Raw genomic sequence first — 24,685 nt, forward strand, 5'->3', positions numbered from 1 at the left:
GGGGGGGGGGTCGCATACCTGGCAGAAATAACATTTGCTTAAAGGCTGATCGTAAGTTTTAGCACTTGATGGAGTTGTGGTGAAGACAGACAAAAGGGCAGGAAACTCCTGCAGCCACACGCTCACCGCTGTAGTTTCAGAGAGCGCACTACCTTTCACAAGTGTCAAAACTTGACGACCGCGCTGCAGGTTTTCCACAACCAGGAACTGAAAGGTGTCTGAGAAACCAGGGTCAACACCTAGTTTGGACTTTAGTATATACTTTTTTTTTTCGCAAATTAGCAAACATCTGGCAAGCTGTCACTTCAGGTTAATTCACAACTTCTGAGAGGGGAAACAGTGGGCGGACGCTCTCGAGACTTCAGATTAGGACCGCCTCTGATATAAAAGTGATTTGTATAAATGATCGGCTCATATTAAATTTGCATTTTCATGCAGGCCTGAACAGTGTCAGATTGCCGTCAATTTAAAATGTAACATTTACAAGCTTACGAATCAAATCTTACATACAATTTTAACCTTATAATGAATTAAACCTTGCATTTTTTTAAAACTATAACTAGGTCAGAGGTTTTCTATGATAACATCAATATTTTAGGATAAAAATATACTCATTATGGAGAGTGATTCCTCACAGAGTCGGGTGAAACCCTTATGCATTATGCAAATCTGTACTGGCGGGGCTAGTTCTTTTTCTTTTAATCAACGGTATTTCTTCACCTTTTTGTGAACCAACTCTACAGAACGTTGGCCATATTAGCTGTCAGAGCACAAAGAGGGAAGCAGCAGAAGTTACAAATAATAAAGACAGCTCATATGGGCTTTTTAAAAGTATATTTTACTCTCTAACCTTTGCTTTACTCATTGGTTTCCATCCTGTTCCCCACCTATCTGCGTGAAATCATAATAAAAATAAGTGGACCTTCCTCCACTTGACTGAAAACGTTGATTTCGTGGGTCTGGGACAGATGATGTATGGAGTCACAAAGGACGGAAACTAACCAGGGGCGGACACACATACTCACACACACACACACACACCCTGCTGGACTGATGCAGCTCAGCCTGGTTTTAACCACACTGTAATTCAGCACCAAAGGAGGGCAGAGGTGAACGTCACTGTGGTCACTTTCCCGTCAAATCTCACACCCAACACTGACCCATTTCTAACACTAGCTTTGCCCTCATGAACTCATCTCAGGACCAAAGCTTCCAGCTACAAAACCAGTATATTCTTACAATCCAGAGCCACTTTGTGCAAACCTCTCCTTGTGTTTTGATGGAGAGGAGCTCCATGTTAGTCTGAAAAGAGGATTAAATAAAAGCTACCTGAAGGTTCAACAGAGATTTGTTTGTTTGCTTGTTTGCAGTTGCATGTTTCTTCCTGCAAATGCCATTTTTAGGACTCATTCCTGCTGTGTTTTGTTAGGGAAAACCGACCAAAAACAATGCAAACAATAACTTTAATAACACTGAGATTATTTAAAAAAAAACAAGTCAGGAGAAGAGGAATCTGATAGGACTTCAAATAATCTGTAGCTTTCTTTAAAAGCTGGGATTATGATACAAGTGGAGGGATGTAAATAAGTGAGGGACAGTCCGAGGACTCATTTGGGAGGAGCTCCTTCCTGGGGACCAAGACAGAAGCTGAAGTTTCATTCACGTTTTTCTGTCTTGGGCGCGCGGAAATTACACATTACGTTTTTAGTTTTCTTTTTGCTTGGTCTTCCACGGCAGAGGAGGAGGGAGAGATGGGGACCCCCCTCCCGAACTCGTCTATAAAAGTGATGCTTGAGATGGAAGCAGCAGTTTGTTGTCGCTGCCTCACCAGCCTCCATCAGAGCTTTTTCCCTCAAGGTCAGAGAATATGGCGAAGTTTCATCTCCGTAAGTCTGCGCGGATTTACCGTCGCACCTTTTTTTGTTTGTTAGTTGGTTGGTTGGTTGTTTTTTTTGCTGTCAGGGGATTCATGTGTAGGACCATGTGCTGACCCCCCCAACCCCCCCGTTTCTGTCCACAGTCCTCACCTGCTGCGCGCTGCTGCTCAGCCTGAACTGGCGCAGATCCTGCGCGCTGCCGCTGGCCGCTCCGAGCGCAGACGGCGCGCAGTGCGCGGCGCTCTTCAGGAGCCTCCTGCTGAACATCACGGATCTTCTCACAACCATGACAACCGTGAGCAGCCTTTAAGGTTTCCCGTGTTTAAGTCCGATCCCCCCGCGTGGCTTGTCGGTGGTTACCACCTGTAACCGCGCTCTGTGTTTGCAGGAGGAGCGGTATAAACAGCTGCTCACCTCCAATGAGGTGTCCATTCCCAGCGCGGAGACGGAGCAGGCCTGCGCGCCCGCACAGGTACACCCATTTTCACTCATTGGGCTACTATTTAAAAGAACTAAACAATAATGATAAAGTATCAGGTTCTTTATAGGGTAAAACAAAGTATCTTTAATATATTCCTCGGAAAACAACCCGTTAAAATCTATTTCTAAGAAAAAAAGATTTCTGGAAACGGTGAGATTGAGCTCTTCTCTGTCCAACAGATTTTAATGACATCTGATTGGACATGAGGTACAGCAGCTGAGACAGAACGAGCCTAGAAATTTATATCCATGATCTTATCTCAACAAGATAAGAAAAAAAAAACAACAAAATTAAAACAAACCTAAGACAGTTCATGTTGGAGCAGCTTCTGATAGCAAGATGTGCACTTAGTGTTTACAGTCTGTTTTAAAATAATCCAGGAGGTCCAAACTCACAAGAGGACAAAGGTGCAAATACTTTCGACACAGACGGTTCATATTCAGGGAACAGAGTACATGATATGTTCATCTGACCAAAGATTACATCTCCTGGTGACTTCAGGAATCAGGAGAGAACATAAATGCTAATCGCATCACATGGTCTTATAAAGGAAAAAAAATGTAATTTATGTCCACTAACAAAAGTTGTTTTTTGTGATGCGTAGACAATATTGAAAAACCACAATGAAACAAAAGGCTGTATGTGTTTTTTTTAGAAATCAGGACAGTCGTGATTAAAGCTGAAAAAGCCCCATTAGTTAAGGGACGTCCTTCATTTTTAAAACATCCCCAAGTTTTATGACAGAGCCACCAAACGACAAAACAGACGCACATTATGGGACCACGATCATCTTACAACGAGAGCACGAAAAGCTTCTTTTCTTTAGAGGAAACCTCGTAGTCTTGAGAAAAACACATCCAACGACGAATAACAGCGGTTAATGACCTCTGTCAGCCACAGCGAACGTCTCATGTCTGAAATGTTCTTTCTTTCCAGAACTCCAGCTGCGTGAGGCAGAAGGACTCGGCCTTCAGCGAGGTACGCTGATGGGATTTCTGATCATTTGGTCAGTGTTTATTAGAAAAGGCGTCTCACGCTTTCTTCCCCTCCTTTCACAGAGTGACTGTCGGAGGAGCATCACGAAGGACTTGGCCTACTACGACACTGCTATCCAGTCCTACCTCGAGTCCCAACTCCACAGGCCCGACGAGGAAGATGCGCTTCTGAGACCCACTCTGACGGTCGTTAAGGAACTGAGGAAGGTGAGTTTGTTAGCGTAAAGCCAGAAAGAAACAAGTCCCGTCCAGAGAATCTCCCGGGAAATAACATTTCGAAGTTGCCTGACTGAAATCTTCCTTGGTTTGCACAGAGCTGCTCCACCACGGCGAACGGCGAGGAAGATTCCACCGAGGTATTTTTCTTTTAATTCCTCCTTTTGTTCTTGTTCCTTATTTGCATCTCTTCTTGCGGTTTGAAATGAAAACTGATATCAAAATGTTTCAAATCCTTGAGGGTTTTTCTTTCTTTCCTTTTCTTGTTGTTGTTGTTTGCTGCTTTTCTTCTGGCACTCGGGGAACTTCCTCATGCAGCCGATGACTCATCCTTCTGCATTCTGTCGCCTTTCAGAAGGAGGCTGCGGACATGTGGAAGAACGACTCCTTCACGAACCGGCAGAAGATGTGCAAGATGATGAGGGGCTTCTACGTGCGTGCCATCACCATCAACAGAGCCATGGGGTACATCTCCTCGGGCGACCACAGGAAGTAGGCAGGCCCCGGAGCCTCGTCGAACGCCACCATCAATCCAGTCAATAACACAGTTGCCCCACTCCCCTCGATGAAACCACCAGCCGTAATAATCCTTCACAACTACCGGAACCCAACGAAGCAAATCTGTCTGCTGCTCAGGCATAAGCTAAATGTCCGAAGCTTCAGCTCCTCTGGGAGTTTCGGCTCGGACCAACTGTTGCCAAAGATGGCAGTTCAGGCCATGTTGGCCAGTCTTGATGCATGAATGTATTCCAAAACCGAAGGAAATTTTATTATTTATTTAAGACGTGTTCATTCCATGAATGTATTTATTTGATGGTCTGTAATATTATTTATTTATTGTTATTTATAATAAATTATTAGTGGCATCAAAACTTGACTTTTTTTTTGTTTTTGTTTTTTAAATCAAACTGAGGATGCTTGAAGATCTGAGATAAAGATGTGGGGAGAAAATAATGTAGCTCCACTATTTTTTACGGTGGCCCTGAAGTGCAAACCACAACAACATTAACGAGACACACAAACAAAAATCGAAGCACACAAACAAAAAACAGAAACGCAATTACATTAACAAACCGGAAATGGTAGGTCCCAGTGGGAGACCTGAGAAATCGCTGATTGGACGACACCTCTTTTGAGCCGGAAGTTTTTCTGGTTTTAGCTCGTTTTTTAAAAATATTGTAACACTTTCCTGGTTATGCGTTAGCTCACACAAAGGGCGACTCTCGTGGAAGCTGAACAGTTTTTATTAACTCGCTGTTGTCGGCCACAGCTACGCCTTACAGACAAACACACACAAAAACAGAGGTTATTTTCCCTCCCTTTTCTTTCCCAGCCTCCCCTACTTCCTGTCGTGAATCAAACCACAAAACATGATATAAATCTAACTGTAGAACATTCTACGACATGAATGTTATCGGTAATCATTTCTTGAAGTCTCTTGCCACAACAACTGCAAAAGTTCGGTGACTGCCCTCAACCAGCTCTTTTCCACAGTTTTGGCAATACGTGGTGCTGTAACTGTCTTCCCGCCTACCGAAACGCTGAAAGTGCAATAGCCCAAACTTCCGGTTCAAACGTGGTGTCGTCCAATCAGCGATTTCTCAGGTGTCCCACTGGGACCTACCTTTTCCGGTTTGTTAATGTAATTGCGTTTCTGTTTTTTGTTTGTGTGCTTCGTTTTTAGTTTGTGTGTTTCGTTTTTTGTTTGTGTGCTTTGTTTTTTGTTTGTGTGTTTCGTTGATGTTGTTGTGGTTTGCACTTCAGGGCCACCGTAATTTTTAAAGCAAATTAACAAACTGCTAAGAATGTATCATTTCATCACCTTCGGTGCACAGCACTGTGCAAAACTCTCGAGTCATCTGGCATTTCTGCCGTTTAAAGCTGCCAGACGCTTGTAATATTTTATTAATAGTTCACAGAACTTCTTCAAATTTTTTTTTTAATTAATGATTATTTCTGAAAGACATGACTTTCAGACACTGCTTATAATAGTTTTTTAGTTCTCTTGTTTCACACTTGTCCAGTTTCCCCGTTAGCTATTATTTATTTTAATTTTTTTCAATGCTTTTCGGTTAAAGTATACTGGACAGAAAATGAGTGGAAAAGCAGCCAAAGTCCAAAGAAAAGCTGTGAAAGAACTTCAGCAACTTTGATAAAGAGCACTTTAGAGGATCACATGAAAGTCTGGCTTCTTTAAGAAAAAAAATAAAGAAATTTGGGGTGGTTTAAAACTTGATATTAGTGTTATATATTAGCGCCAGGTCGGCAGTGGCTCAGGAGGCAGGGATTTGTCCAGACCAGAGGGTTGCTGGTTCGAACCCCAGCTCAATCCGTCTCAGCTGTTGTGTCTTTGGGCAAGACACTTCACCTGCCTTGCGCTGGTGTGATGGTAGCCTCACCTCTGTCTGTCTGGCTACAATATAGCTCATCGCCATCAGTGTGTGAATGACTGAATGTGACTGAATGTAGTGTAAAATGCTTTGGGGTCCTTGGACTAGATGAAGCGCAATACAAGTGTGAGCCATTTACCATTTGAAAGACCTAAAAGCGACGTCTGTAGCAGAATCAGGAAACATTAGTGCACAGGTAAAGCAACATTTATGAGTTTTAGAGCAACATATTCAGTCATTTATTCATGGAAGCTTATTTCAGCAAGACGATGCTGACATCTGTGATCTCAGTGGGACTTGCCTGGTTATATAAAGGTTAATAAAATGAATAATAGAATACAATGAAGCATTTCCTGCATGTATTAGAACAGCCTCACTGTTTCGTAAAGGAGTTCTCGTACAATGGTGGCTGTCGCTGGTGTAGAGACACAGTAAATCCAAAAAATTAAGTAAAAAGAAAAAATAGAACTTCAGCTTCAGAAGTCCAGTTTTGTTTTTTAACTTCCTTTTTTGGAAACATGGCTGTCATGCAACTGACTGAAAACATTAAAAATTATAGGGGGAAAAAATAGAAGACAAATGATACAAATGTGTGTATTTTTTATGTAGTTATAGTATTAAATCTACATTCTGAGGTGTTTCTAAATAAACATGTCTTTCAAATGAAGTTTGAACTGCTGTAACCTCTTTTTAGTCACATTTTACACAAAGTTCAAACTTTTTACCTTTTAAAAGATGCTGTAATTTTAGAAATCAGATCTCATCTCATCTACTATATTTATTCAGTCAACAGTTAAAACTTTAACTCCAAAAGTCCCTTGAGGGATTTTAACGTGACAAAAACAACAGAAAGGACCACCAACTTACTGCAACAAAATATTTGAACTGAAGATCACAATAATTGTTACAAGGAAGCCGTTTGAAGCTTTTCTTTAATAGTGTCGACATGTCAGAAACAGATTTATTTCAAGTATTGTAACTGGAGAAATTCAAAGCATTTACAGTGTAGTTTTTTTTTCTTCTTCTTCTTTTTTATTTTACTGGTTAATTTGTAAAAAATAAAAAATGGCTCCAGAAAGCAGATTCAAAAGTGGACATTTGTTGTCCACTTTTAAGCTGCACTTAAAGTGGTGGAAAAAAACTAATTCAACCCTAAATACAAGAAAGTCGAAGGTTTTCTTTTTTAAAATGTACTCATCTGAAATACACAAACAATATTTCCATTTGACAAAGACAACGTGTGCGTTCTCACCTTGAGACATTAGGAAGTCCTTTTTTAAGAAACATAAAACTCATTTTGGACCTTTTGCAGCTCCACCTGATTCAAAGACACAAAATAAAACACAGACGACAGAAAATAAACGTAGAAAAATAAACTACACATTTGAAAATAAAGTTGACAAAAAAAAAAAAAAACACAGGTATAAAAATCTTTAAGACAAACTATGTCCATAATTTCAGTCTTTAAATCTTCGAACAGACACAAAAAGCCTGTTCTAATGCCTGATTTTTTTTTTTTAAGCTTTATTTAAAAGTGAAACAACAAAGACCTGTTCGGTTTGTTTTCCTGACTTTTGCGGTTGCAGCACCTCTATTTACATCTGCTACTAGCTACATAATTAGCTACCAAAAACCTCAATGACCTCTCAGTCATTCTTGAACGCGTTACCTAAGAGGTACCTTCCGACGTGACCTCTCTTTTCTGCGGTCGTTACAGAAACACAGGACCGCGTCAGTGATGTTCATCCACTGGATGAACATCGCGAAGGGAAGAAACAAAAAAACGTCTCAACTGGTTCATGTCCAGAAAACAGAAAAAGGAAGGAGATGTTTAGTCCACGGGCCGGCTCCGCTCCGCTCCACTCCTGAGATTTTTCTTGACTCCATTTGATGGAGGCAAAACGTTTTCAGCAGTTTGTTGAGTTCAGAACCCGCTCACTTGGCCGCTCGGTTGTCGCTCATATCTGAAAACGGACAACAACAACAACAAACCAAAAAAATAAGAAGAAAGGTTCTCAAAATCCACAATCTTGTAACATTTGTTCTTCCCTCTTGGCATCTTTTGTTGATTTTGCTGCCTATGCATCGTGGAATTTGAATCAATATGCTTTTAATTTGAAGAGTAACACAAGAGCCGAACGTCAGGATGCAGGTTGTTCCATCAGAACAGTTTTTTTTAACCTGTCGGTCGTCACCATGTGGTGGGATTAACACATTCAAAGAGGCAAACCTGTTGCATTAATCTTATAAAACTAGGACTCAAAAGTGCATTTTTTTATGTTGTAAAGCAACAACAAACAGAATACCAGAGATAAGCAGCTGATGTAGTCGATGAAAACACGACGTTCTGCAGGTTCAGCTATTAAAGCGTTCAATATCCTTCAACTCGTAAACTTGTGAATAAAATGCTCAAATTCCAGAAATCGGTCACACTACAGTACACAGATTTGACTTGACTAATATTTGATGATCAAGTTGTTTGGACAGACTTTGTTGTGAATTGTGAAATCATCATACTGGTGGATTATCTTTGTGTATTGTTCACTTAAAGACAATAGTTGTCAAAATATGCAATTTTCAATGTTTTTAAATTGAATGTTTTGGTGTAAATTTAGCATCTATGATAAAAATAGCCACTAAACACACATCCTTCACTACCAACAATTTAACACATAATTTGTAATATATGAGTGAAATCAGCATAGTCGTGTTTTGTTGCCAACAATTACGAGTCGTTTGTTTACATTCGAATATCGACGAGTTCACTTCAGATATCGAGTTGGTGAAATAATCCCCGGATGTAAACGGAGTCGGAGGGAGAACGGTGGAGGCAGAGACGGCAGGTGGGAAGAGAAAAGGTGAAGCTCTTCTTCTTCTGAAGAGAAACGGCGAGAGGAGACAGAAGGAGGGACATTCTGGGGAGGAAATCGAGCGACGGAGAGAGTGGAAGCTAAAGTTGGAGCCGAGATCAGATATTCTGAACTTCTGTGACTGATCACCGAATTTAGTTGTAAACAAAGTCGAGGAAACTCTGCCGTTTTCTAACGTGAAACCCTGATGAGTTTGAGCTCCATTAACCCCCAAACAACCACTTAACGACGCAGAAACTGTGTTTTCATATTGTATCATATCAGACTGTATGTGTACGTCTGTCTCGTTGTACCTTTCAGAATCTGATAAACCTCGTTCGGCACTTCCTCCACTTCCTCCAAATTCTTCAACAGGTGGGCCGCCGTGGCTTCGCCCGGCCTCCTCCTCTTCTTCCACACCAACAGCATCTTCAGCTTCTGCATGTTCACTTCTTTCTCTGCTGCCTGGATGTCGTCCAGCTCCCTGTACTCCAGGCCAAGGAAGATGGCCACCTGCTTCCACTCCATCCCGAGCTGCTTGGATACTCGCAGCAGCTGCTTATCTGACAGGTCCTGATCCTGCGGCATCACAGCTTTTAGTCCATCTGAAAAAAACAAAACAAAAAGGTGCTTAGTTTCACTTTAATTCTGGACAAACATCTGGAAATAGTTGGGTAATTTTATAAAGTTGTGCTCATGTTTTTTCCCCCCTGAACTCAGTGTTTCAAAAAGAAAGAGCCAAGTCACCTGACTCGTCCTGCCATCGAGGTCTTTTGCAGGCGGTTTCCTCCTCTGAGGGGCTGCTGCTCCTCTGTCTGCCTGCTGCACAGGAGAGATCGATAAGACGTGAGTCACCCTGCAGAGGCTGAAAACACGATGTGGGAAATTTGGCTTCTGACTGAAAGCGAGACGAGAGGAGACGTACAGATTGTTCTTTTCCTCGGCTTCTTCTCCACGTTTTCCACGCAGTCGCCTGAAAAGAAAGAGATGCCATTCAGAAGCCCGAGAAAAGACTCGGCGCCGAGCCCGCGTGCGCTGGTACCTTCTCTGATGGTGGCGTCCCACACAGTCTGCTCCGTGTTGATCTCTATGAGAGATAATTTAAAAGGAGGCGGCTGCTCAAAGAAAGCTTCAAAGTAGCCTTTCATTTTGGTCACGGCCAGGGTGAATTTTAAGTCCTGCGAACAAGCGAAACACTTATTGGCTCGATGAGGATAAATATTCTCCCTGCTGCACCGAGGAGTCACAGCAGGATATGATACAGCATATTCCACTTCCTTGTTAGCAGGAGTCGTGCAAAGAGACACACCTGAGGTTTGATCTCTCCCTCCGGCTTGCTCAGGAGACGATACGTCCCCTCGTCCAGCTTGCAGGTGGGAGGCTTATCAATCCTAAGGTAACGGTTCTTGTAGCCCCGCACTTGTTTGCCGATGTCCTGATTTACAGCGAGGAGACGAGATGAAGCGGAGAGCGAGTCAGTTTCTTGGCAATAAAAAATACAAAATAAACAAAATGCAGGGCTTGTGGACGGTGTTCGCACATGGCTTCTGAGTCCCGTTTTGTAATGGAGCGGCCCCCCGAGGGCCTGAAGATCACAGCGTCCAATATCAGCTTTCAGCCTTTTGTCCTTTAAGCTCAGACATTCCTCCAGATTTTTTTTTTTAATCTTTTGATTATATTTTGAACTGTAGATGATGGGATACTCAAAGTCTTCCCAATTTTCCACTGAGGAACATTAATCCGAAACTGTTCTGCTAGTTTTAGTCGCAGCTTTTTGGAGACTGCTGAACCTCTGCCCATTTTCACTTCTCTAAAATGCTCTTTTTTTTATCCCCAGTCCTCTCAGCTCCTCCAGCTGTTTCTTATTCCCGCCACTAACTTGAAAAGGCTGTTGTTGCCCCCCGACCCGACAGTTTGGAGATGCGTTGCTGGCATCCAGTTCAAAATGACCCATTATCTCCTAAAAAAATCGTACATTTGATGTGTTTATTATGTTCCCTTGTGAATAAAATACAGGCTTACATGACGTGTAAATCCCAACTGTTCCAGAAGGGTTGTGAAAAAAAAAGAAATAACTCCACTAAAGATTTTGGTGACAAAAAGGTCGGTACGAATTTAGCCGAGAGCAGGAAAACATCATGAGACGGAAAATTATATCATATCGAAACAATAATGACTACATATTTCAGAAACTGGCATTTTTTCCTTGTGGGTTACAATGCATGTAGCATGATTATTCATCATCTGGAGCCTCCTAAGCGCACATGGCTCAAGCAACCACAATCACACTTCCTGAATGATTTCAGCGCTGCAGCTGTTTACTGACATATCGTAGTCAGAACTTTGTGATGCACTCTTCGGCCTGTTCTTAGAAACACGTCGAGCGATTTCTACCCACCCCCCACTGCCGCTCAATGTTCCCATCAGGCAAGCAGGCAGGCAGGCAGGCGGCGCTAGGCCAGTGAAACCAGCGATCGTTGTGTTACGCAAGCCCAGAAATCGGCTCCTTGTTCCGCGAAGCGCGGCAACATCAAAGACCGCTGCCGCTCCAAAAGACGAACAAAAAGTGAAAGTTCCCCTTCGGCTTCTAACATGACTCTTATTTTTTACGCACGCCGCCTCAAAGGTGAGGCATTTTGCCGGAGTTTTACTCGGCGAACATGACCGGTCACACTCTCATGAGTGGAATATTTCTTTGTGTAGCAGCTGCAATAAAGGTATTTTTCCTGCTCCTGTTTTGTTTTTGATTCGATTCGTGAAAATTTTGCATTTAGCAGAAAGAAGGCTTTAAACTCGGACTGTGGGGAAATGTTTTCAGAAGCCAGAAAAGCGAAAGAGGCGCTTTGATGATGTGTATGTGTTCAGACATTTTAAACAATACCCTCGCGAACAGCGAGACAGTTACTGCAGGAGTTTGTCACCCTAAATTTGGGGAACGGTGAACAAAAACCAGAGTTTGCTTCTTAGTCAGTGTGCTGTCACGTAAATGACAGATTAAACAGGACCTTCCACAAATAAGGTGTTGCAGATGTAAAAGTAAAACAGGATCCTGAAACTACAAACAGTTTGGAAAAATCTGAGCTAATTTCCACCAGTTTTGTTTTAAAGCTGAATGTGAAGGTTTGGTTCGTTTTTGCGGTTGCTTTCCGAAAGCACCAGTTCGCTGAGACGCTCACCTTGATGTCCGACGCGCTGTTGGTGGCCAGGTAGACGTGGAAGCTGTAGCTGTTGGCGTCGCTGCAGAGCTGCTTGTACACCAGCACCACACCGTGGTGCTCCACGGCCCCGTTCGTCTGCAGGATGGGACCCACGGGCGACAGGGAGCTCACGTTCCACTTAACGTGGCTCCCCGTGTGGTCCGAGGTCGGCTCAAGGAGCGGACGGTTGTCCTTTATGTGCAGGACTCTGAACGTCATGTCCTCCTCCGGGTCTTTGTAAAGACAGAGGGGATCGATAAAGTTTTACGACAGCTGTTTAAATCCATCTCTGCGTTTTAGTTACCGAAACAGAGTTCAAATGTTCTTACGTGCAAGACAGACTGAGTGAGGGAACTGGATGGACTTGAGGGCAGACGCGTCCTTGTCCACCGTGTCCACGTTGAAGATGGGTCCAGCGCATTTCCAAGAGTTGGGCAGGAAAGCGCCAAACTTGGACCAAGATAAGACGGAGTACCGCACGAGAACGCGCTGGCTTGCTTCAAAAACCAGGCCGGTGACCGAGCACTCGTATGTGCCCTCTTCTTCCAGCTGCAACCTAACACACACACACACACTCTGAATCACGCTGCTCCTTCATCAGGTCTACGGGGACACAGTGTCTCACTTACTGAAATCGTCCCTTTGAGAGCCTGTGAGGGGTAACGAGCTCACTGCCGTGGGTCTGTTAAAAACAACAGTTTATTTTTTTACCCAGTTATAACATAAAAACACACCTGAACCATTTCTGAAGAACCTTTAAATCGTGTGTCTCAAACTCACGGCCCGGGGGCCAATTGCGGCCCGCAGACCGATATTTTGTGGCCCCCAAACTGAAATCAAAGCTTGATGCTACTGCAGCCCACACATTTTTTTCCTCACGTGCACCTGCGTGAGTCGTCATCCTGAGCATTACATATTTTTTTAGCTACCGTAGCTCAGGCTCTTGACAACACGAATTAGCAACATTGTTCACTTGAAACGTGTTTCGGGACTGTCAACAATTGGAGGGAAAATATATCCTGTCACTCAGTGCAAGGATGTTTTTATCACCCAGCTCCAGTCACATCTTTTTCAAAACCCGCAATTTCAGGAGAAGTGGGAGATGGAATATTAATACGTATATCAGCTGTGTGAGAGGAAGTCACTGGCAGCAAGGAGTAGGAAGAAGTAAGAGAAACCTATGTTCTGAAGAAGTGTTCATGTCCTGCGTGTTCTGAATTGTTATTAGTAAAAACTGAGAAGATTGGATTGGTTGTACTTTTTTTTTGTGGAACACCTGATGCGGCCCAGCTTCACCCAGACTCTGCCTCCAGCGGCCCCCCAGGTAAGTTGAGTTTGAGACCCCTGCTCTAAATGATGCCATCGCCCCTATGAGCCCAACACTAGCCCAGGCCTCACTTCTGTAAAACTCCAAGCTGACAACACGCCAACATCTGTATAAGAAGAGTAAAGAGTCTCCGGATCAAAAGAAGTGCTAAAGGCTGCTGCTAGTGGTTAATTAAGGTCACCATGGTAACCTGACACCTGTGTCACGCCCTGACAGCAGTCCTAATCAAACCCACAGAAACAAACGTAGAGCGGAAACGCTGCCTCACACAAACAGGAAGTCGTAGTGAGAGCATTTCTTAACCATAAGTTGCAGAAGAATCCGGTCATCTTGCGTGGAAATGTTCACATTTCCACAGTGTTTTCTCTACGAAAACAACAGGTTAATAAGACCCTTCATGTCTAGTTTGGAAGAAATTCTGAGAAACCGGCACTAGAAAACAACAAGAGTTTGAACGTGCGCACTCTGCACTCTCTGGGGATTTGAGAGGAAAACTGTAAGTCCTGCAGCAGTGAGAGACACACCGAGTTAAGGTGGACAGAAACGTCCACGTTTTGACGTGTAAACTGTTTAAGAGGAGTGAAGTTCGCAGGAGCAAGACGAGTTCGCTTCCAAAAGACTTTGGAAAGTGTCGACAGCTCAAAGCTGAACATTCTGCGATAACACCTTCAAAAGTCATAAAACTTAAAACTGCCATTTTGTAAAAAAACACAAATTGTATCAAAATGTCGCTTCAGTCATGTAAAGTCCAGCTTTCTATGACCCGTTTAAACTTCGAACAATGCTTCTGATGAGAAGGTTTTGTAGTTTTTTATGAACTTTGTCTGCGCCGTACGATGTACCGCTACAAAAAAGCGATAACACAATAATCCCAACTAAACTATTCTTTAATCTCTATTTAGTATTTGGTTTTCCAAAGCTGCCGAAGGACATGCGGATCAAAAATTACGATGGAAATGAAAGAGCGACGGGTTAATAGTGTTAAAGAGTACTACAGTGCTTATGCCAGGCTTCCTTAATTAAATAAATTCTACTCTTTTTAAGGTTTGATTTACTGTTCTTTAGTTAAATCTTACATTGTACATCTTATTGCCTGCTGGTGTGGCCAAACAATTCCCATTAAGCAACAAATACTGTAAACTGGTTTCTGGGCTCACCTGGTGAATGGCTTTGCATTTTTCACAGCATAACTTGAATCTGTCATCTGTCAGGATAAAAACGACAACAAATCAAATGTTGTTAAAAGGCCAGGGGATGCTGACTTCAGGACGTAAGTTCTGATCGGCTCACCTCTCCCGTTTAAAGCTGCTGCTTCTGGTTCAGCACCTGGAGGGAAAACAATCAGTATTCCAGTATTCAGAAGAACTTATTTCATTCTACTCGTGGTGGACTGCGAGGTTCCTAGTCACGCATTTCTGTCTGTACTGGTGTTTTTGTTATATTCTGTTAGAAACGTGAACCTCCTTGTCCTCAGCACATTTTTTGAAGTTCTGCGCCTACATTTGGAGAGCCCTGATGCTCTGATCTCACTCGTACGCACAAGGTCCTTCTTCCTTTGTGACGGCAGTAAAAGAAGCAACGTGTAGTTAAGATTTCTTTAACAAAATAAATAAATAAATAAGGCCGAAGCGCTGCTATGGCGATATGAAAACCTGCAGCACAGATCTGTTCTCGCAGATTTAACACCTGCCGTCTGTTAAAGATGCGATTCTGAGAAGCCTGGCCTGAAGTTTCCAATCGAGCTGGAACTCCTGAGCAGTTTCAGATCAGCACGTTATTGGAAATCTTGTCAAAGTGTCGCATGACTGCTTCGCAGGTGCAGACTGCATGCAAACAAGTCGAACCTTGTGCTCCGTTGAGCGTCTTACTTTGTTCACGTTCTTCCGCTTTGGCTTCCTTACGGCCTGCGGGCAAAAAAAAACAGAAAAATGTTGTTAGGTAAACCCAGCAGTGATCTTCATTTCCAGGCACATCATAAGACTTTGAGCCGAGGTCTCACCTTCCTGTTCCTCTCCGGCGTCTCCTTCAGCACAGCCTTCTGGTGACAGATGAAACACGAGGAAATCAGGACAAAATAAAGCGAAAATTATAACTTTGTGCGATGCTTGTACCCTGATCTGGCCTGCTACTGAAAGTCTGAGTATTAGATAAGTTTATAGTCCGTACAGTAAAAAAAATGTGTGCAAAAATCAACACGAGGCTCCTGCCAGCAGCAGTGTCTGAAGATAAAGGACACGCTACAGTCTGAGAGAAACTCAACCCTATAGTTTGGATGTAAAATAAATTTAAAAGAGTTGAATCAAAAGTCTCATAAGGAAACAGAAACTCAAAGATCAAATAATAAAAAGGTATAAAGTTCAGAGCAGTTTATGGTTTTTATTTATTTACAATCTGAGCCAAGCGGCAGAAGCCGGTCAGATTTGGATGAGGAAAAAAAATAAAAAAGCAGACAGGAAATGACAAGCCTGATGTTTCTAACTTTACCTCACTTGTTTATTTCACATGTTTTTTGTCTTTCAGGTTGTGAGTGAAGCTTTATTTTACCAAACTGAGATCATTCAAAGGAGCTATCTACGACAGGTAAGATATTGACTGTTCATAAATTTTCCAACTTCTGTTTTGAAAGGTTCCATTTGTTTGAAATGAAGTTGAATTTGAAGCACAAGAAATGCCAAAAGCCAATAAAAACATCTGAACTGAATCACGAGCGTGTCCCTCACCGGAGTCGTCCTCAGCTTTGTTCTTGTCCTCGTCCTCCTCCGAGCTGTCCTCGGCCGACGTTCCGCCATTTTCTGCGCAGTAAATCAACATGTGAAGGACTTGTTGAAGGATGAGGCGAGAAAGATCCGGGCCACCGCCATAAACATCCTGAAAAAGTGATGTAAGATTCTGTGCTCACCTGAACTGCTGCTGCTGCTGTCGCTCTCCGACAGGTGATCTGTAAACAAACAGGCACAGATTTCAGGTGAACTAAGCCTGTCCTGTAAAAATGATGCAATGATGTCAAAAATGTGGTTTTATTTCATTAAATCCTGCAGGTAGTGTGTGATTTATATACGCTGATAGCATCTGATTCATAACCATTGTGCATTTTCTTTTCTGTATATCACTCAGATTCCCTGTTAAAGAGGTAAGAAAACATCTAATTATCTTTGTGAAATATAACGCTGCAGCAGAGCCACACACGTGGCATGCTAAGTTGGGCTCTTCTGCTTTACTTTCTCATGCTCTGAAGCTTATTTAAAGCTGACGAAACCTCAACAGCCTAACCCGTCATCACGAAGCACGCTGTGACTTCATTTCCTTACATAAGAACAGTAATAAAAGCTTAAAGTCAAGAGCAGATAAGTGCAGAAGAAGTACAGAGTTACAACAGGTGCCGCCCCAGTTCCTTCAGCGTCTCTCTTAAAAAAGAAACATCATTTGTATTAGTCATCAAAAAGCCCTGAGTACTGTTAACTTAAAGAGCCACCTTTTATTTTAAACGGTGGCTGAGAAAGTGGTGTTTTTACTGATGGCTCCTGAGATCGGCCCGATGTCCTGATGTCCCGTTTCAGCCCACAGACTTTAATCTTAGCCTAACAAGCGGAAGCTGCCATCCCCGCTCCATCCTCATCCATCTCCCTCCCGCCGCTCCTCTCCCTTTCCTGTCATCATGTCCTCATTTGCCTCCCGAGCCTCTCTTCCTGCGCCGCCCCCCGGACGAGCCTGCGGGCATCGGGCATCACTCTTCCTCGCTCCGACGGAGCTGCTTCTCCATCATCAGACTGACGAGGGAGGCGGGGAGCTGACGGACGCCCACATGCAGGCAGGGCTGTGGACCGCGTCAGAGATCTGGACGGTGGTGGGCGTTTGCTGCCATCTGCTGGTCTACAGCCGTAGTGCAGCGGACAGATCTTCAATCCTGTCAGAATTAAACCATTTCTCGAAACCACAAGTGTTAAACTCCATTCCACCGGGGCCGAACTCCTGAATGTTTTAGACGTGTTCTTGCTTTAAAAGACCTGATGGCTTGTGGACGTGCTGCTCGAGAACTCAGTGATTTAGTAAGGAGGTGATTAAATAATTTGAATCAGGTGTGTTGGAGCAGGAAACAACTGAAACTTTCAGGCCCTCGAGGCCTGGAGTTTGACATCGACAACAGGTAAGATGGTTATTGTGCCAAACCGAGAAATCAGGAATGAAAACGATCTGCATGACTGAGATCCACACCTCCTCCATGAAGATAACTGAAATTAACTTCATGGGACAGGAATCAAACTGATCTCCCATTGAGGGAAACACAGACACACAAATTATTGGCAATCCTGAGTGAAAATCTGCTCCAGGGTGCCCTGGATTTCCGGGCTGGGAGGAAGATTAGATTTTATTTATCTGCTAAAGTCCAAGGCTGGGATAGACACGCACAAAACGCAGGTTTGTCACGCGATCCGTTAGCGCTAAAAACAAACCCACAAGCAGCAAAACGAGTAAAAAACAAACGTCTCTGGAAGCTCCAGATGGGACTGTCTGGTTACTGAGAAACAGGCTCAGGGCTCCACTGATTCAATGTTATGAGTTGTGTTCTTTGTGCACTTTATATTTGTGGTGTCTCCTGTTTTAAAGGGCGTGTTTAAACATTCAACATCAGGGGGAGGAGAGGCTGTTATTCATGTTGATACCAGGACGCAGCTAACAAAGCTGCGAGGACACGTTGGATTTACGTTCATTATGTTTTTTTAAAAATACCCCCGTTTTCATGCCGCTTGTATCGTTTTATTTTGTTGTATTTATAAGCCACACCTTTAAAGGCCGGTCCAGGAAAACACTGTCTGATAATGAACCGGTCCGTGAAGCTGAAAAGGTCGGGGAGCGCTGCTTTAGAGCACGTGCTGCGAACAACTCTCAGCTACTACCACTCCAGGTTTTAACTCAACATCTGCACGACTGACCGAGTCGGAGCCGTTCTTGTTTTTTGGCTACTGCCGGCTAGCTGCGGTGGCCATCTTGAGTTCGAGCTACATCCAGAGTTTCATTAAAAACCCGTCCAGTGGCTCATGAGATATTTTGCTAACAGGCAGGCACACAAACCTGCACGCCAACGCAGCAGTGGGCGATTAAAAACTTCTAAGCAGAGATTTATTATCCATCTGTTCCAACTAAAGAATCAGATTCATGAATGAAGGTTAGATTTTCAAGCAGCTTTAATTACAAAAAAAAGGATCACTTTAAACGTTTTTTTTAAACGGGGGGGGGGGGTCTTTTTTCATTGCTAATGTAGAGAATCGTGAAACAAATCACTCCGCTGAAAGGTGTGGAAGAGGGAGAGTCTACCTTTGTTTTCCAGCGCGGGAACATCGCCGTCCCTGTAAGGCAAATGAGAGAGGTTACTATGCTGCAGCTGCAGGGTGTTGTGGCAAAAAAGCGGATTAGAAAAACAGGAAGTGTGTCACTCTTACTGCCAACATATGTGAAGATAAACCCACGCCCCTTTAACCAAACCTTTTTTTTTTTTTTATTCACTCTGTCACGAATTTTACGCTACAAGAAAACTATCAGAGGTAAAGTGTGACATGAGAACATGCTGCCCGTTACTGAGACTCTTCAAGTCTAGGAGACAAAACGGCAATAAGTAAATAATTCCTGAATGTTGTGACGAAGAGGAGGATCAACTTTCTGAGTCCCCGACAAGAGGCGACATGTCTGAGGTCTGCGAGAGGCAAAACAGAAAGCAAACCAGTTCCCCACCGAGGAGGCGTGGAGAAGTGGGGTCATCCGGGTCGTTTCCTGCTTGTCTCCTTTAGCTGTAAAACGTTGGCGAAACGAGATCAGAAGGGTCGGGAAATGTGGATTTTTACGGCTCTGGCGTTTTGTCTGTTTGGTGCCGATAAGGAGCTGCGGTTTTCCTTTGTTTTCAACACAGCTGAACAGGAAACGCTTCTCTCTCTCTCTCTTTTCCTCAAGGTCAGCGCTGCCAAACAGCAACACCACAGCCAGCGGGGGCAGAGCTTGTTAGTTGCCACGGCGATCGGCGATTCCTCTCAGCTAAAGAAGCGCGAGGCTGCCAAAACTGTGCTTTTAGACATTCAGACTCAACAAATGTAGACTGCGGGCCCGACTGGACCAGAACAGACCCAGATTAGGTTGAAGGTGTAAATAATGATGTTATTTACATTTTTACAATCTAACTACTTCTTCTTTGTGCCACTTCATTCATTCATACATCCAAATGTTCGGCTCATTCAGGAAAAAGGCGCTGCAACTTTTTGTTGTTTTTTGTTTTAACTTTTTGGAAAATTTACCTTTTATTTACTAATATTTTCTCCCTAGAAAAACACTGAAATCTCTTTAATTCCTTTAAAAACAAAGTTTGGTTGAAATCTGATTCAGTAAACTTAGTCTTCTTTGAGTCTTTAGCTACTGTTCTGCTGTTTTTAGCATTTAGCCACATTTAGCTTTCAGCTATCCCTTTGAAACTAAGTTTTAGCTAGTCTTTTGATACTTTATTGTTTAAATTAGCCTTTTGCTAAATTTAGCTTTCGGCTACCATTTTGCTACTTTTAGCTTCTAACTAAGCCTTTGCAACTTTTAGCATATTGCTAATTTTAGCTTGCCTTTTGCTCTATTTAGATTTTAGCTAGCCCTTTGCTACATTTAGCTTCTAACCAAATGTTTGCTACTTTTAGCCTGTTGCTCAATTTAGCTCATCACTTGCTGCTTTTAGCATTGAACCACCATTTTGGTACTTTAAGTTTCTAGCTAGTCTTTTGATACTTTAAGCTTTTAGCTACGGTTTACCTACATTTTTTCTTTTAGCTAGCACTTTGCTACTTTTAACATCAACTCTTTTGCTACTTTATTTAGCCTTTTGCTAATGTTAGCTAGCCCTTTGCTGCTTTTTGCTACATTTAGCTTCTAACTAAGCTTTTACTGCTTTTAGCTTTGTCAGCTCAGTTTCAGCTCGTCCGGTGAAATCATTCAGCTGTCAGTGTTCAGACATCTTATAGTTTGGTTTGTCCTTTGTTGTCCTGATGTTTTGTTTTGGTTTTGGGTTGACTTGTTGGACGGAGTTCTGACAGAAAGGTCAAAGGTCAGGAAATGGATCTGAACGGCAGCAGCAGAATTCCTCCTTCCCCGTTTTCTACCAAACTCAGACCGGCCCTCCTCTGCTCTGGGCGGGTCTCTCTGTGGGAGTTTTCGATCTATTCCTGCAGAGAGATTAAGGCCACAACATTTTCATTAGATCTCCTGCTTCTCCTGAACACAGCGCAGAGACGCGCCACATCTGGGTGAAGATAAACATCTGTCCGTTGTGCTGCAGCCATAAATAAATAAATAAAAAAATCGACCTTTGCTCAGTTTACTTCTCCTCACTCCTTCCTGCCACAGGTTTTTCATCCTATTTTCAGTAAGTTGTTTTTCCAAGTTGCTCCGTAAGCGTACCAACACAAAGCCTTTTCTTTTTTTCCAGATGGGGATTTTTTTCTGTTTGGTTCATCCCAACCTGAGCAACGGATCATATATCTCTGAGGAGAATGACTCATCAGTGTCACTTTACCTGCCTCCGCTTCAACAATAAAGGGAGGGACTGATGGGCGGCTTATATCAGGACGAGATAATTTTAAAATCAAACAAGGGGCATACATAAAATGATCAATAATTATTTATTTTATTAACCCTTATTTAACCAGGCAAGTCCCAATAAGATCACAGATCTTTTTGTCAAGGGAATCCTGGGCCTGAAGGCACCCTAACATGCATGTTTTTATTCTGAACTAAACTTTAAACAGGAAGTTATGTTAAATGTTTTCCAACCTGTTTTATATTAAAGCCTTGATGTTTTTTTTGTTTTTTACGCTGAAGTTAGCTTCTGATTTTAGCTTCAACTGCGGAAGGTCAATAAAGGGCTATTCCACTCATTTTTTTTTTGTGTCAGGACCGTCTTTATCAATCCCAGTTTAAAAACTACAACATTTAAGACACTTCAAATATGGACTGGACTGTCCTACACTAAAATCCGATTTGTTAAAACACAGTTTGTGATTTGTGAAACCTTTATTCTATTTCTGAAACTTCAAGAAAGGCCAGTATAGTGATTATTTTGGTATCTGATCGACACTGACTGATCAAACCAGGACTAAATTATTCTACACTATAACCAAGCTTATTTTACTTTTATTTTTGGCATCTGGAGCACACTGTAACAATCTCAGTGCTGTTGGTTTTAAACTGAACATGTTCCATCGTGGTCCAGACGCCATAAAAGCACCACAGTGACCTGTTTTGTACTTTTACAAACAAGATAAAGGGGTCAAAATCCCAAACTGGGTTTTAAAACAATCTGCTGTCAGTATAAAAGAAATTAGTCCAGGTTTTAGTAGTCTAAAGGGAACTGGAGCCCCACATTTCACACATTCATCGAAGCAGTTTCCCATCCGGACAGCGAGAGGCAGGGGGTAGCGGTCCGGACAGCAATGGGCGGCGGTCCAGGCAGCGTGTGGCGGTCCTGAAATCAACAGGTGACGGGTGGCGGTCCGGACAGCGATGGGCTGTCTGGACCAGCTGCAGGTTTGTGTGTCTGGTCGTTTTCAAAACGTTGACTGACTGCAGTCAGTCACCAGAGCTAAACTAACCACATCCATCAAACTTCCTTGAGCTTCGGAAAGCTGAATAAAACACCTGTTATAGGTTAATTAAAACAAACTGAATCATTTTGCCCCCACGCTATCTGTATTTGCCATTTACTGCCTCGTTCCAGGTCTGCGTTTGGCACGGGATAAGTCTTCTTTTGTTAATTTAAAATTAGTGTGAAAACAAACACTTTTATGATTTCCTTTGGTTTTATGTTAGCTCCAAAAACTATATTAATTTCCCCTTTAATTACTGTAGCTTCTGAACTGCAGCAGATCTGAGCTGGATCTGACAATTTAAAGGGGGCGAAATCGACGGAATAGTCCTTTATGGCAGAGTAAAATCGGAAGCTAACTTCGGCGTCTCGGTGTTTTTTCTACGGTTTACAACTTTCTCTTCCTCCGACATGATGACTCATTTTACTGAGTCACCGCGGCGCAACGACACTAAACATCTTGCAGCTCACCGTCAACAAAGAGGTTTCTGCTCCATTTATTCTCCAGCTTTGGATGCTTTCCTCGAACGAGGAAGCGCCGAGCACAAACGCGCCTTTTGTTTTTGTTTTTTGTCTCCGAAACGCACAAAGCCGATCGAGGCGACAAAAAGATGCACCCACTTCCTGTGGCGCCGCGTTCACTCTGCTCACAGTTTTCTGTTTTACGGAGATAAAATGTGATAACTCACCCGTCTTCCAGGTGGCAAGCCGCCCCGCAGCTCGCCATCTCCGCCACCATCCCGTCGAAGCCGCTCTTCCTCCCGTTTCTTTTCTTACTACGCAAAAAAAAAAAAAAAAAAACCTGAGAGGCTGCACGAGCCCGCTGCACGTTAGCGTAAATAAACGTTAACGTATCAAAGCCCTCGTGGCTGAACCGTTTCCTCCTTTAAACGCGGCGTAATAATATTTCAATCATCGGGCCTTTTACTAAACCCGGGAAGGATGCGTTCAGGAGCCTCTGTGTGTGTGTGTGTGTGTGTCTGTTATTTATTTTATTTTTTTTACGTTAAAAATGAGACGGTATTGTTTCCGTTCACAAAAACGGCTCGCGTGCTTTCAATATCAACACCGTAGATCTACACATCATGTTAACGGCTAACCCGCGCGGTAGCGGCTCGAGGCGATGCGTTAGAGATCGGCGCCTGCGCAGTTGCGCCGCAGCGCGGGGAAGCGTGCGAACAAAACCGTTGTGGGCGGAGCTCCGCAGCCCGCGCCTTCAGAGGGGGCGGGGGGTTTGTGAAAACCCTGTAAATGATTTTACGGTGAAGATAGTTGACACTTTCCTTTTAATTTCCTACACAAGTAGGAAAAGGGCAGGACATTATAAGATGTATCTTCTACCTGCTCTTTTTCGAACAGAATATAAAAAAATAAAAATAAAAATAAAAACAAATTTGCATGTCACATGGGCAGAATAATTTTGTTATACATTTTATTTCTTAAGTTTGTTTCATTGTATTTCATTTCTTTTTTTTTATTGTTTTTTACTGTCTGTTCGAAATAAATAAATAAATAAATAATTAACTGAGATACACGAAAGTAAACCCGAGAAAAGAAAGTTTTTTATTTTAAAATAATATGCGAACATTATACAGGAACAATTTAGTTTGATAAGTCTTCTCCCAAACAGTAAAAGGACAACAAGTATGGCAAGCCAATAGCTCATATAGGACCACGGCAGAGATGGTGAAAAAGATATCTATAATTTAATTAAAACCAATATTTTAGCTCTCTAGAATGACGTTAGGCTTCTGTACCATCAGCATATGAGATATATATCACTAATGTTATTTCATATATCTAATAAATAGCTTATCACCAGTAACAATTGGATTGTAGACAACTGAAATGACAGTTTTTCCCTTATAGAAACTATTTCAGATGTCTTCAGGGTTTATTTTAGATAAGAAGAATATATCTGGATATCTGAAGTTGAAAGCCCAACACACATGAATGGGAAAAGTGACATTTAGGGTATCTGATGGGTTGATTTTGGACATAAATAAAGCCCCTTTGGCTGTCTAAAATGTTCCTTTTGACAAGGAAGAATTAAGCTGCAATATTTATCCAGGAAATTCATTAGCCACTTCAAATTTTCAACATTTTTAAGTATTTTAGGATTATTTTCTTCCTGAAAAATTGAAAGTCTTGAAAACATAATTTTTATTAGTAGGAATCAGTACTTTGGGGGGGGGCGCTTTTAACATTTCTGTCTTGTAATAATTGAATTTTGATTAATGCTAACATTAAAAAAAAGTAAAAATAATTAGAGATAGGTGTGGTTTTAATATATGATCCAACGGCTTGCCATACCCAAACCCTCCGTGGTGCACCTGGGTCACTGAACGCGGGAAACTTGGGGCTGCAGGTACACAGAGCCACCAGCAGAGGTCGCACCAGACAACAAATTAAATACACCAGCCACAAAACCAGCTTGTGCTTGAACTTCTTCCTCCTCCTCTTTCTTCTCCTCCGCCTCTTCTTCCTCTTCCTCCTCCAAGGCTCATTCAAATCCTGGGTTTATATGAATGACATGAGGACTGATCACAGCTTCAGTGCACCACACAGTTAAAAAGACGTGTCAAAGGAATCAAAGCCAATCATAACATATGAGCTGCCTGCAGGAGGTCCCAGGCGTCCAGTCACTGATCTCCTCCCTCTGTCCTTCCTTTGGCCACTCGTCCATCTTGACAAATATGTAGTTCGCCGACAGCAGCGAGGAGAGAAGGCCAGGTATTATCCAGGTCT

The 24,685-nt window shown here is 42.7% G+C and overlaps 2 protein-coding genes across 4 annotated transcripts; one reads left to right on the forward strand and one right to left on the reverse strand.

Moving 5' to 3' along the window:
• Window positions 1–1,867: 1,867 nt before the first annotated feature.
• Window positions 1,868–4,544, forward strand: il12a (interleukin 12a). The gene is made up of 7 exons (XM_017424688.2): window positions 1,868–1,886; window positions 2,021–2,172; window positions 2,266–2,349; window positions 3,295–3,336; window positions 3,417–3,560; window positions 3,668–3,709; window positions 3,928–4,544. The coding sequence occupies exons 1-7, from the start codon at window positions 1,868–1,870 to the stop codon at window positions 4,063–4,065; spliced, it is 621 nt and encodes a 206-aa protein (XP_017280177.1). The 3' UTR covers window positions 4,066–4,544.
• Window positions 4,545–6,873: 2,329 nt separating this feature from the next.
• Window positions 6,874–23,039, reverse strand: si:dkeyp-97b10.3. Of its 3 annotated transcripts, none has more exons than XM_037973502.1 (17): window positions 22,627–23,039; window positions 18,646–18,677; window positions 16,232–16,270; window positions 16,053–16,124; window positions 15,332–15,370; window positions 15,201–15,236; window positions 14,623–14,658; window positions 14,490–14,536; window positions 12,635–12,687; window positions 12,335–12,561; window positions 11,985–12,238; window positions 10,118–10,243; window positions 9,851–9,986; window positions 9,734–9,781; window positions 9,556–9,627; window positions 9,123–9,413; window positions 6,874–7,923 (listed from the first exon to the last, which is right to left on the reverse strand). In XM_037973502.1, exons 1-17 carry the CDS (start codon window positions 22,674–22,676, stop codon window positions 7,895–7,897), a joined length of 1,587 nt encoding a protein of 528 aa, XP_037829430.1. In that variant the 5' UTR covers window positions 22,677–23,039; the 3' UTR covers window positions 6,874–7,894. The 3 variants fall into 3 exon arrangements, with proteins under 3 accessions (XP_037829430.1, XP_024863510.1, XP_017280278.1); XM_025007742.2 differs by having other exon boundaries at window positions 9,556–9,630; window positions 15,332–15,367; window positions 22,627–23,038; XM_017424789.3 differs by having other exon boundaries at window positions 9,556–9,630; window positions 22,627–23,034.
• Window positions 23,040–24,685: the final 1,646 nt, after the last annotated feature.

This window comes from Kryptolebias marmoratus, linkage group LG2, assembly GCF_001649575.2.
Source record: "Kryptolebias marmoratus isolate JLee-2015 linkage group LG2, ASM164957v2, whole genome shotgun sequence".
Classification (NCBI taxonomy): Eukaryota; Metazoa; Chordata; class Actinopteri; order Cyprinodontiformes; family Rivulidae; genus Kryptolebias; species Kryptolebias marmoratus.

Excerpts from the sequence above, each read along its gene's own strand:
- il12a (XM_017424688.2), top strand. Across the intron at positions 2,350-3,294 it reads AGGCCTGCGCGCCCGCACAG|AACTCCAGCTGCGTGAGGCA; the intron begins GTACACCCATTT and ends CTTTCTTTCCAG. Across the intron at positions 3,337-3,416 it reads AGGACTCGGCCTTCAGCGAG|AGTGACTGTCGGAGGAGCAT; the intron begins GTACGCTGATGG and ends CTCCTTTCACAG.
- si:dkeyp-97b10.3 (XM_017424789.3), bottom strand. The coding sequence starts at position 22,676 with ATGGTGGCGGAGATGGCGAGCTGCGGGGCGGCTTGCCACCTGGAAGAC. Across the intron at positions 16,271-18,645 it reads TCCCGCGCTGGAAAACAAAG|ATCACCTGTCGGAGAGCGAC; the intron begins GTAGACTCTCCC and ends GTTTGTTTACAG. Across the intron at positions 15,371-16,052 it reads CAAAGCTGAGGACGACTCCG|AAGGCTGTGCTGAAGGAGAC; the intron begins GTGAGGGACACG and ends ATCTGTCACCAG.